General features: G+C 42.2%; 1 protein-coding gene across 1 annotated transcript in view; it reads left to right on the forward strand.

Moving 5' to 3' along the window:
• Nucleotides 1-381: 381 nt before the first annotated feature.
• LOC311136387 (actin-binding LIM protein 3-like) overlaps nt 382-12,992 on the forward strand; it is a gene marked incomplete at its 5' end in the record, with an annotated part of 102,982 nt that continues 90,371 nt past the window's right edge. The window contains one exon of the mRNA XM_084170485.1: nt 382-409. Coding sequence (XP_084026611.1) covers nt 382-409 — 28 coding nt within the window. The remainder of the gene's footprint in view (nt 410-12,992) is intronic.

A 12,992-nucleotide genomic window follows, 5' to 3' on the forward strand; every position in this document is an offset into this window, starting at 1 on the left:
ATGCTGTGGGGATGTTTTTCATCGTCAGGGACTGGGAAACTGGTCAGAATTGAAGGAATGATGGATGGCGCTAAATACAGGGAAATTCTTTAGGGAAACCTGTTTGTCTTCCAGAGATTTAAGACTGGGACGGAGGTTCACCTTCCAGCAGAACAATTACCCTAAGTATACTGCTAAAGCAACACTTGAGTGGTTTAAGGGGAAACATTTAAATGTCTTGGAATGGCCTAGTCAAAGCCAAGGGGGGTGAATACTTTTGTAAGCCACTGTAAATCTATGATGGGAAATGTGCAAGTGCACACTTTGGGAAAAGGTTGGAGAATCGTGATGCAGTCTTGTACACTCCAGTCCTGTGTTTCATCTTGATCATCACTGACCATCATGATTCAGTGTGTCCTCTACGTTGAAGGTACTGCAGACTCATCTTCAAATTGAAAGCTGAGAGTGATTTCCCTTTAACATTATTAATGGGGAGATCAACTAATGAAAGTGGAGTGATTTGGAATTTTCCTATGACACTCACTTATTTTCTGTTACTGTTAGTGTTGATATGAGGCTTTGCAACAGAACACGGTCCAGAGTTTGTGGGCATTCATGAGCAGGTATCTAAATTACCACTAGATGTCAGTAAATGCATAACAATTCTAACTTTCACATCATCTGCGCTCACCTCTGAGCGCACACTGATCTCTCATAAATGAGGGGATTCAATCATTTGCAATGATTAGGCAATGATGATTAGGCTGTGTTAGATATGCTCATTCCAGTCATAAGCAAAGCCCATATTAATAGGTATGTCTGTTGTGCACATGATTCTTGAAATAATGAAGAAACAATGATAATTTTCCAAAATCTTTGTAGTTCATCAGCCATATTTATGACTAAAATTAAAAAGAGAAGACGTTTTACAATAAATGTCTTATCTTTATAGTTCTGTTTTTAGTCACAAATATGTCTAGGAGTTGAAACCTGTATGTATCCTAAGGCTAAATCTAGACTACATTAGCCTATGTATTTTTTGGTTCTGAGAATAGCAAACGAAACATTTACAATTGTTTTAATACAGACTAATTCCATTGTTTCTTTGTCATGTGCTCACTCACATGTAGGCCTACTGCCAATTAAACCGAGCCTACCCCATGTTCCTCTCAAAGTGAGTTGGTGTGTAAAAAGCGTGTGGGAACACTGTTCGGCGCTCGCGTGCCATTTCACTGCCGTTCACACCGCCACAGCGCTCAGATCCGCTCGAGCTCTCATCGCAAAAGCTTCTCCTCCTCACCAAAGCACATTGACAGCAACGATGTACAAGTAGGCTACCCTCAAAAGCGCAGCCTCTCTACTGTATTCCTCGGAAGAATGGATGCGGTGAGGATGGAACAAGACAGAGCAGCTCTGTAGTAGCCTTCTGTGCAACAATTTCAATCCGGATTTAGGGAAATCCTCAACCAATTACCAGTCCTTACCAGAGCATTGTTGTAATCTGCTTCTCAACACACACCGTCGTTCCAATCAGGTTTCACAGGTCTATTATTCACCCTGCAGTGAGGACAGACACTCAGGACAGGACAGAGCTGAGCGGAAACGGAGGAGATTGGAGCTGCCCTGAGCTGATACAAGTGACACATTTCAGCCTTGCTCTATAGTTTTGTTTCCTCTATGGTTGAATTTGAAAGGACATTCTTTGTTTTATCTTCTACCTTCTACACAGCAGGAAATGGTGCATATGACAACTGTATAGATACAGTAACCTAATAATAGTTTGGGGATATCACTTTTCGAATGCCAGCTCCACCATGAACAAAAATGGTAAGTGACCTACTACTTACTGTTATACTGTGTAATACTGTTTGTTACACCTTTGGAAACAAGGTGAGAGAGGTTTTGAAGCGTTATTCAGGTCAAAGGAAACTTAACTTGCTAAACCTCCCTCTAATTAGTTGACTGATTTTGCAGTATTTATTGTGTTAATGAATGCCTTACTACAGTACAGGGCTCAGTTGTGCTATAGCCTAGTGAGGGGTAGTGGTGGAGGTAGGGACTTTTATTGTATTGCTCATTACAAAAACACCTGCACACATTCTAAATGACCCTCACATACTTGCAGTCTACTACAACATAACCCCCCCCACCCCCTCTCTCTCTCTCTCTCTCTCTCTCTCTCTCTCTCTCTCTCTCTCTCTCTCTCTCTCTCTCTCTCTCTCTCTCTCTCTCTCTCTCTCTCTCTCTCTCTCTCTCTCTCTCTCTCGCTCTCTCTCTCTCTCTCTCTCTCTCTCTCTCTCTCTCTCACTCTCACTCTCTCTCTCTCTCTCTCTCTCTCTCTCTCTCTCTCTCTCTCTCTCTCTCTCTCTCTCTCTCTCTCTCTCTCTCACTCTCACTCTCTGTCTAACACACATGCACACACATAATTGTTTATTTATATATTTCATATAATAATACTCAGGTTGTATTGTCTCAAAGTGCTGCTGTGTGCTAGACCATGGGGTGGGTGGGGTGGGGCAAGGTGTAACCTGCCCCAGTATCTGTGCGTTAGAGATGTCTCTATGGCCCAATAATCTCCGATTCAAACTCCCAATAGATAGCTCTGCAAGCGTTATAATGACAAAACACATTTGTTTATTGTTGTCACGATACCAGAATTTTGACTTTGATACCGATAGCAGGTTTAGTATCACGAAACTCAATACCGAAACGATACTCAACACCAAAACGATACTCGATACAGAAACGATACATCAAAAAGTGTATTAGATAAAGTCACGGAATAACCACTGGGCTTTATTTTTTGGAACATTGAACAATATGTTGATAACTGGTAGAACTAGAATAGAAATGGAATATCTTCTATTCTATATAAAATGTATTTCAAAAATTAAACACCATATTAAAATAACAGAATAATATATTCAATTTCCCATATGTAAAACCATATCTGAGACTCAGCATACAAAATATTTTTACAATTACAACTGTTTTAAAATGTAATTTGAATCATATCGGGGTTCATTTGCTCATCTATGGCCATAATATTGGGTCAAATGACAATTCATTATTCATTACAGCTAAGTAATTTATAGTATTAAATTAATAGCTTAGTTCCAAATTGACATGAAAACACTGTACTGCTGCATATGTGATCAAGTGTGGTCCTCTGTAGCTCAGCTGGTAGAGCACAGCGCTTGTAACGCCAAGGTAGTGGGTTCGATCCCCGGGACCACCCATACACAAAACAATTTTTTATGCACGCATGACTGTAAGTCGCTTTGGATAAAAGTGTCTGCTAAATGGCATATTATAAGTGTGTGTTGCTTGTGTGTGTTTGCCATTTCACTGGCAGAACTTGTTTTCAGGATGCGGGTGTGTGGGTTGTTTTTGCGAACTCGTTTTAGCTCACAACAAGCTTGTAGCATGGCAAATACTAGACAGAAAAACGCTGCAAAGCTCAATGTGGAAGAGGAATACATATCAAGCACTACACTCCATTAACTACTCAATCAACAAAAATTGTTTTAGAAAGAGCAAACAACACTTGACAAACACTCTTCCAAAGGAGACTACCTCGAAAACCAATCGAGGCACAATAACATTTTAATCAATGGAATTGAGGATGTAAAGACTGAAACTTGGCATGACACAGAAGTCAAGGCCAACAACTCCTGGCATATCAACTCAAACTGGACCCTAAACTCATCGAGATGGAGAGGGCGCACAGGAATAGCACTTTCTTCCCTGATGGATGGCCCAGATCTATAGTGGTGAAACTGCTCCGGTTCAAAGACCAGGACGAGAACAAAAAAAAGGCAACATCCCTGAAGTATGATCAGCTGGTCGTTCACCCACCCTCTCGTAGGCCTATGGCAAGTGACTCTGCTATAGTCAACTGATTTGACACACTCGCACACACACACACACACACACACACACACGAAACACACACACATATTTATTCTACTTTGTTCATGTGTTTCACCTAACCTCATGACCAAAAACACACATTGCTCTAAGTGTCATAACCTTCTGAAGTCTTCAGTGGTGTTATGTGGACTGTGTCAATGTGCATTCCGTAGGAAGTTCACCCCTATTGACAAAACTATCACAAATGTATAGTTGTATTGGACATCTGAGGCATGCAGAGATGAGTCTATTACTTGTGATTACTATAATGTTAAGCAATTTAACAACCTGTACAGCAGTTGATCTAATTCCAAGACAAGCTTATTTTAAACCTTTCATTTTAACGTTCGCAGTCTTCACCTTGTTCATTATCTGTCTTCTCTCAATCATGACTTTTCCATTGTTGCCCTTACAGAAACATGGTTGACTGAAGAGACAACCATGCTTTATGACATGTCTCCTTATAATGCTGTTCACCCCTGTAGAATCTCAAGAGTGGGAGGATGAGTGTCCATTTTTGTTCATTAACATTTTCAATTCTTTGTAAGAGAGGACCTCGCACTTAGATCTGATAACATTAATTTTGAATCTCTTTTTATAGAAATTCCCTCCTCTTCATTTTTTGGTGGTAAAAAAGTGTTAATTGGATGCATCTATCGGCCACTCGATTCTGATATTGGTAGTTTCATTGATATCCTAGCATCAACCTTGGAATTGATTAATAATGAAGATAAAATGTGTTTTCTATTGGGTGATTACAACATAAACTTACAATTTGTTTATTCAAACGGCTGTGCATCTACTAGGGCCAAGATATCCTGTGGTGTGCCACAGGGTTCGATAATTGGACCTTTGTTATTCCTAATCTATATCAATGCCCTTGCTGCTGTGTCTTCTACAATACTTCCCATTCTCTGTGCTGATAATACCAATTTCATTTTATCACACAATAATTTTGATTCACTAATTAATATAGCCAACTCAGGCATGGCCAAATTTTCTGAATGGTTCCAGATAAACAAATTATCTTTAAATGTTAAAAAATCCAATTTAATTGTATTCCCTAGTAAGAATAAGAACAATTGTTTAAAAAAAGAGCCAGAATCTCAATTGGTGGGAATGAAATGGAACAAGTCACATTCACTAGATTCCTCTGAGTTCTAATTGATGAAAAGTTATCCTGGAAAGATCATATTAAATTTGTCTGTAGCAAAGTAATGAATTCTATTGGTATCATAAGAAAGATGAGTGGTTTGGTTCATCAGGCTTGCTTCTTACTCTATACTATAGCTTAATTGAGGGATGTAGCTCAGTTGGTAGAGCATGGCGTTTGCAACGCCAGGGTTGTGGGTTCGATTCCCACGGGGGGGCCAGTATGAAAAATAAAAGAAGAATGTATGCACTCACTAACTGTAAATTGCTCTGGATAAGAGTGTCTGCTAAATGACTAAAATGTATAGCTTAATTGACCCATATCTCATTTACTGTAATATTGTCTGGGCCAGTACATATGCCTCCTACTGTACCTACACAAATTACTCATCATACAAAATACATTTGCAAGACTGGCCCAGAAAAACGTAAAGTAGTCTAAATATGGGCTCCCGAGTGGCGCAGCGGTCTAAGGCACTGCAGTGCTTGAGGCGTCACTACAGATCCGGATTCGATCCTGGGCTGTGTCGCAGCTGGCCACGACCGGGAGACCCATGAGGCGACGCACAATTGGACCAGCGTCGTCCGGGTTAGGGGAGGGTTTGGCCGACCGGATGTCCTTGCCACACCCGTTGCTGACAAATGTAAAAAATCGAGCACACAGCCATGCAATCTCCATAGACAAACATTGGCAGTAGAATGGCCCGTACGTCATAGGATGCCATCTTTACAACAAGTCTGTTCGTCAAATTTCTGCCCTGCTAGAGCTGCCCCAGTCAACTGTAAGTGCTGTTATTGTGAAGTGGAAAGGTCTAGGAGCAACAACGGCTCAGCTACGAGGTAGTAGGCCACACAAGCTCACAGAACGGGACCGCTGAGTGCTGAAGTGTGTAGCACGTAAAAATCATCTGTCCTCGGTTCCAACACTCTCTACCGAGTTCCAAACTGGCTCTGGAAGCAGCGTCAGCACAAGAACTGTTCGTCGGGAGCCGAGCAGCCGCACACAAGCCTAAGATCACCATGCGCAATGCCAAGCGTCAGCTGGAGTGGTGTAAAGCTCGCCGTCATTGGACTCTGGAGCAGTGGAAACACGTTCTCTGGAGTGATGAATCAAGCTTCACCATTTGACAGTCCGACGGACGAATCTGGGTTTAGTGGATGTCAGGAGAACTCTACCTGCCCGAATGCATACTGGCAACTGTAAAGTTTGGTGGAGGAGGGATAATGGTCCGGGGCTGTTTTTCATGGTTTGGGCTAGGCCCCTTAGTTCCAGTGAAGGGAAATCTTAACGCTACAGCATACAATGACATTCTAGACGATTCTGTGCTTCCAACTTTGTGGCCACAGTTTGGGGAAGGCCCTTTCCTGTTTCAGCATGACAATGCCCCTTGCACAAAGCGAGGTCTGTACAGAAATCAATCTGTCACTCAAAAACAATTAGAATGTTGTTGTTAGTAGAATAACATTACAATGCAAATGTCATGGTTAAAATAGTTTTTTATGTTGTTTTGGAACTAAACCTCCCTTGCACTGCATTGCTTTGTGACACCTTTTGCTTAGTTGTTTCGGTGGGTTGGCCCTCATCATCTGCTCTGTAAGCAAAGTACCTCCAAATTGCGGACGTGGAGGTATGATGTTTTCATTTGGAAGTACACACCGGCCGTAACAGGAGTAAATTAAGATAGTTGCTCAGCGAAACTCCATATTTAGTGAGTAACAAACTTATTTTGACATTATAACGCTTGCAGAGCTGTCTAATGGGAGTTTGAGCCTGAGCTTCCTGGGCTTTAGAGAGGAGACCCGCCATACTCATCGTCGACATCGCTAACCCACAAATACTGGGGCAGGTGTAACCATAACCTAAACTATAATTGAACTACTTGACACTCACTCAGAGATTTGTCAAGGGAGAGATTTTTTGGAATTCCCTTGGAGCAACTGTTTCTTATAATGGAGGGTGGTGGTGGTGGTAGGTGTGTGGGTTTGTCAAGTCCCTCTTCAACCCACATCAATAGCAGGGAACCGGCATGGGATGGCTTAACCCCTAGAAGACTTTGGGGTGAATTAATATTCCATCATTCAGTCCAGTATTCCCCCTGTATGCATTTATCATCGTGGCTGCCACTGCAACAACAGTGACCGTGGCTTGCTATATAAAGCAGGCAGACAGGCATCGAGGCATTCGGTTACTGTTCTATTACACAATAGAATGGGCAAAACAAGTGAAACTTATGCAACTTTGAGCGTGGTATGATTGTCGGTGTATGTACAGTACAAGTCAAAAGTTTGGACACGCCTACTCATTCAAGGGTTTTTCTTTTTCTTATACATTGTAGAATAATATGAAGACATCAAAACTATGAAATAACACATATGGAATCATGTAGTAACCAAAAAAGTGTTAAACAAATCAAAATATACTTTATATTTGAGATTCTTCAAAGTAGCCACCCTTTGCCTTGATGACAGCTTTGCACACTCTTGGCATTCTCTCAACCAGCTTCATGAGGTAGAGTGATGGAGTGCTGCATCAGATGACCTGGACTCCACAATCACCCGATCTCAACGCAATTGAGATGGTTTGGGATGAGTTGGACCGCAGAGTGAAGGAAAAGCAGCCAACAAGTGCTCAGCATATGTGGGAACTCCTTCTAGACTGTTGGAAAAGTGTGCAAAGCTGTCATCATCAAGGCAAAGGGTGGCTACTTTGAAGAATCTAAAATCTAAAATATATTTTGATTTGTTTAACACTTTTTTTGGTTACTAAATGATTCCATATGTGTTATTTAATAGTTTTGATGTCTTAACTATTATTCTACAATGCAGAACATAGTAAAAATAAAGAAAAACCCTTGAATGAGTAGGTGTGTCCAAACTTTTGACTTGTACTGTATATATACACGTTTTCAGACCCCTTGACTTTTCCACATTTTGTTACGTTACAGCCTTAATCTAAAATGAGTAAAAAATAAACAAATCCTCAGCAATCTACACACAATACCCCATAATGACAAAGTGAAACAGGTTTTTAGAACATTTTGCACATTTATTAAAAATAAAAAACATAAATACCTTATTTACATAAGTATTAAGACCCTTTGCTATGAGACACAAAGTTGAGCTCAGGTGCATCCTGTTTCCATTGATCGTCCTTGAGATGTTTCTTCAACTTGATTGGAGTCCACCTGTGGTAATTTCAATTGATTGGACATGATTTGGAAAGGCACACACCTATCTATATAAGGTCCCACAGTTGACAGTGCATGTCAAAGCAAAAACCAAGCCATGAGTTCGAAGGAATTGTCCGTAGAGTTCCAAGACAGGATTGTGCCGAGGCACAGATCTGGGAAGTGTACCAAAAACGTTCTGCGGCATTGAAGGTCCCCAAGAACACAGTGGCCTCCATCATTCTTAAATGGAAGAAGTTTGGAACCATCAAGACTCTTCCTAGAGCTGGCCGCCTGGCCAAACTGAGCAATCGGGGAAGAAGGGCCTTGGTCAGGGAGGTGACCAAGAACCCGATGGTCACTCTGACAGAGCTCCGTGGAGATGGGAGAAACTTCCAGAAGGACAACCATCTCTGCAGCACTCCGCCAATCGGGCCTTTATGGTAGAGTGGCCAGACGGAAGCCACTCCTCAGTAAAAGGCACATGACAGCCCGCTTGGAGTTTGCCAAAAGGCATCTAAAGACTCTCAGACCATGAGAAACAAGATTCTCTTGTCTGATGAAACCAAGATTAAACTATTTGGCCTGAATGCCAAGCGTCATGTCTATAGGAAATCTAGCACCATCCCTACGGTGAAGCATGGTGGTGGCAGCATCATACTGTGGGGATGTTTTTCAGCGGCTGTGACTGGGAGACTAGTCAGGATCGAGGGAAAGATGAACAGAGCAAAGTACAGAGAGATCCTTTATGAAAACCTGCTCGAGAGCGCTCAGACTGGGGCGAAGGTTCACCTTCAAACAGGACAACGACCCTAAGCACACAGCCAAGACAACACAGGAGTGGCTTCGGGTCAAGTCTCTGAATGTCCTTGAGTGGCCCAGCCAGAGCCCGGACTTAAACCTGATCGAACATCTCTGGAGGGACCTGAAAATAGCTGTGCAGCAACACTCACCATCCAACCTGACAGAGCTTGAGAGGATCTGCAGAGAAGAATGGGAGAAACTCCCCAAATACAGGTGTGCCAAGCTTGTAGCGTCATACTCAAGAAGAATTGAGGCTGTAATCTCTGCCAAAGGTGCTTCAACAAAGTACTGAGTAAAGGGTCTGAATACTTATGTAAATGTATATTTTTCATTTTTATTTTACTTGATAAATTAGCAAAAGATTCTAAAAACCTGTTTTTGCTTTGTCATTATGGGGTATTGTGGGTAGATAAACGGGGGGGGGGGGGGGGGAGTACGGACGCACTATTTGCGTATTCTTTTGTATTTTGTGTATTTGCGCACTGTATGCGTAATCGCTCGCCTCCGTGTTTGTTGAGGGCCGTTACTTTGTATTGTCGTGGTTCTACAATTCTAGAATAAGGCTGTAACCTAATAAAATGTGGAAAAAGTAAAGGGGTCTATATACTTTCCGAAGGCACTCTGTATATATAATATATATATATATATATATATATATATATATATATATATATATATATATATATATATATACAGTATCTCACAAAAGTGAGTACACCCCTCACATTTTTGTAAATATTTGAGTATATATTTTCATGTGACAACACTGAAGAAATGACACTTTGCTACAATGTAAAGTAGTGGGTGTACAGCTTGTATAACAGTGTAAATTTGCTGTCCCCTCAAAATAACACAACACACAGCCATTAATGTCTAAACCGCTGGCAACAAAAGTGAGTACACCCTTAAGTGAAAATGTCCAAATTGGGCCCAAAGTGTCAATATTTTGTGTGGCCACCATCATTTCCCAGCACTGCCTTAACCCTCTTGGGCATGGAGTTCACCAGAGCTTCACAGGTTGCCACTGGAGTCATCTTCCACTCCTCCATGACGACATCACAGAGCTGGTGGATGTTAGAGACCTTGCACTCTTCCACCTTCCGTTTGAGGATGCCCCACAGATGCTCAATAGGGTTTAGGTCTGGAGACATGCTTGGCCAGTCCATCACCTTTACCCTCAGCTTCTTTAGCAAGGCAGTGGTTGTCTTGAAGGTGTGTTTGGGGTCGTTATCATGTTGGAATTCTGCCCTGCGGCCCAGTCTCCGAAGGGAGGGGATCATGCTCTGCTTCAGTATGTCACAGTACATGTTGGCATTCATGGTTCCCTCAATGAACTGTAGCTCCCCAGTGCCGGCAGCACTCATGCAGCCCCAGACCATGACACTCCCACCACCATGCTTGACTGTAGGCAAGACACACTTGTCTTTGTACTCCTCACCTAGTTGCCGCCACACACGCTTGACACCATCTGAACCAAATAAGTTTATCTTGGTCTCATCAGACCACAGGACATGGTTCCAGTAATCCATGTCCTTAGTCTGATTGTCTTCAGCAAACTGTTTGCGGGCTTTCTTGTGCATCATCTTTAAAAGAGGCTTCCTTCTGGGACGACAGCCATGCAGACCAATTTGATGCAGTGTGCGGCGTATGGTCTGAGCACTGACAGGCTGACCCCCCACCCCTTCAACCTCTGCAGCAATGCTGGCAGCACTCATACGTCTATTTCCCAAAGACAACTTCTGGATATGACGCTGAGCACGTGCACTCAACGTCTTTGGTCGACCATGACGAGGCCTGTTCTGAGTGGAACCTGTCCTGTTAAACCGCTGTATAGTCTTGGCCACCGTGCTGCAGCTCAGTTTCAGGGTCTTGGCAATCTTCTTATAGCCCATGCCATCTTTATGTAGAGCAACAATTATTTTTTTCAGATCCTCAGAGAGTTCTTCGCCATGAGGTGCCGTGTTGAACTTCCAGTGACCAGTATGAGGGAGTGTGAGAGCGATGACACCAAATTTAACACACCTGCTCCCCATTCACACCTGAGACCTTGTAACACTAACGAGTAACATGACACCGGGGAGGGAAAATTGCTAATTGGGCCCAATTTGGACATTTTCACTTAGGGGTGTACTCACTTTTGTTGCCAGCGGTTTAGACATTAATGGCTGTGTGTTGAGTTATTTTGAGGGGACAGCAAATTTACACTGTTATACAAGCTGTACACTCACTACTTTACATTGTAGCAAAGTGTCATTTCTTCAGTGTTGTCACATGAAAAGATATACTCAAATATTTACAAATATGTGAGGGGTGTACTCACTTTTGTGAGATACTGTACATATATATATATATATATATATATATATATATATATATATATATATATATATATAATGTAGATGTATATATAATGTAGATGTATAAATGTATGCCCCAGGAAGAACCTCCAAAGGACCCTTATATGGATCACATTTTGTGAAGAAATCTTTTTTAATTTTAGTTTCAAGCAACAGATTTCTAGCATTAGCCCAGTGCAAAAAAGTTGAGATGTCGTTCAACAAGCCTTCTGTTTGTAATGCATGTGGCACTGTATATAATGTTCCATTGGATTGGATCCCTTTTACCGTCTGATTCCATAGTCATGTTCGTCCAGATGGCTTGGACTGATGTCTTGGACTTTTTTGTGTGAAATTAGGTCCTCACTAGCTCAGTTGGTAGAGCATGGCGCTTGCTACGCCAGGATAGTGGGTTTGATTCCCGGGACCACCCATAAGTACAAAATGTATGCATGCATGACTGTAAGTCGCTTTGGATAATAGCATCTGCTAAATGGCATGTACTGTGTTATACTGCTCTATGTATGAAAGTTGCGCCACACCATAATCCACCTTTGATAGATGGAGGCTGAAAACACAGAAAATTGTAGCTGAGCTCCACCTTGTAAATAAAACAATCAAACCATTATCCACCTCTTATCACGTTCTCTGCTCTGACTGAGTGCCACAAGAGCAGAGCAACCACCAACAATGGAAACCCACTATGCTGATTTTAAGGCGCAATTGTCACGGATTCGGCCGAGGCTGCTCCTCCTCCTTGCTCGGGCAGGCTTTGGCGTTCGTCGTCCCCGGAGTACTAGCTGCCACCGTTGAATGTTTCGATGTTTGTTTTGTTTTGTCTTCCTTGTACACCTGTTTCCATTTAGTGTTCATTATGTCCCCTATAAGTTTCTCGTTTTGTTTGTAGTTAGTTGTGTGTAATTGTCCGCCTGTCCGTAGGTGCTGGGTATTGTGCTCTCATGTATTTAGAGTAGAGACGCACTATTTGCGTATTCTTTTGTATTTTGTGTATTTGCGCACTGTATGCATAATCGCTCGCCTCCGTGTTTGTTGAGGCCCGTTACTTTGTATTGTCGTGGTTCTACAAGTAAAGTCTGTTGGACTAAGCTTCTGTGTCCTGCGCCTGACTCCAACACCACATCCACATCAGCCCTTGACAGCAATAAAGGGTCATGTCATGTGTGTCGTGTTCTCTGACAGCATAGAAGAGATTACAGATGAAATCTCCTGTGTTTCCCTGCTGGAGTAATGTAATGATATTGTTTTCTGGTGCTGTGGAGACACGGCAGCCACACAAGAGGGTTTGAGCAGCGCTGCTCCTGCCTAGTGCTGGCTTGGATACAGCCCACATCAGCTTTAGCCAGCTTTTGTAGGCTCTCTGTTGATACTCTTTTTCATAGAGTCCTGACTCCATGGATCTATATATTGAGAAAACACTGAAAAGTACCACGTTAACAGCATTTCTTAGACATTACTATTAGCCTAAGTACTGTATCTGATGTGATTGTTTAAACTGCTTTGTCAGAGAGAGCTGTCTCCATCAGTGGCCCAGCCCCTCAAGGTGTGGTAATAACAGTGGCTGCCAATAGCCTGCTACTAAATGTTTCCATTCACATCAGCCATGCGTGATGATGCTGTGATG

Source organism: Coregonus lavaretus (assembly GCF_964263955.1).
Source record: "Coregonus lavaretus genome assembly, chromosome: 10".
Taxonomy (NCBI): Eukaryota; Metazoa; Chordata; class Actinopteri; order Salmoniformes; family Salmonidae; genus Coregonus; species Coregonus lavaretus.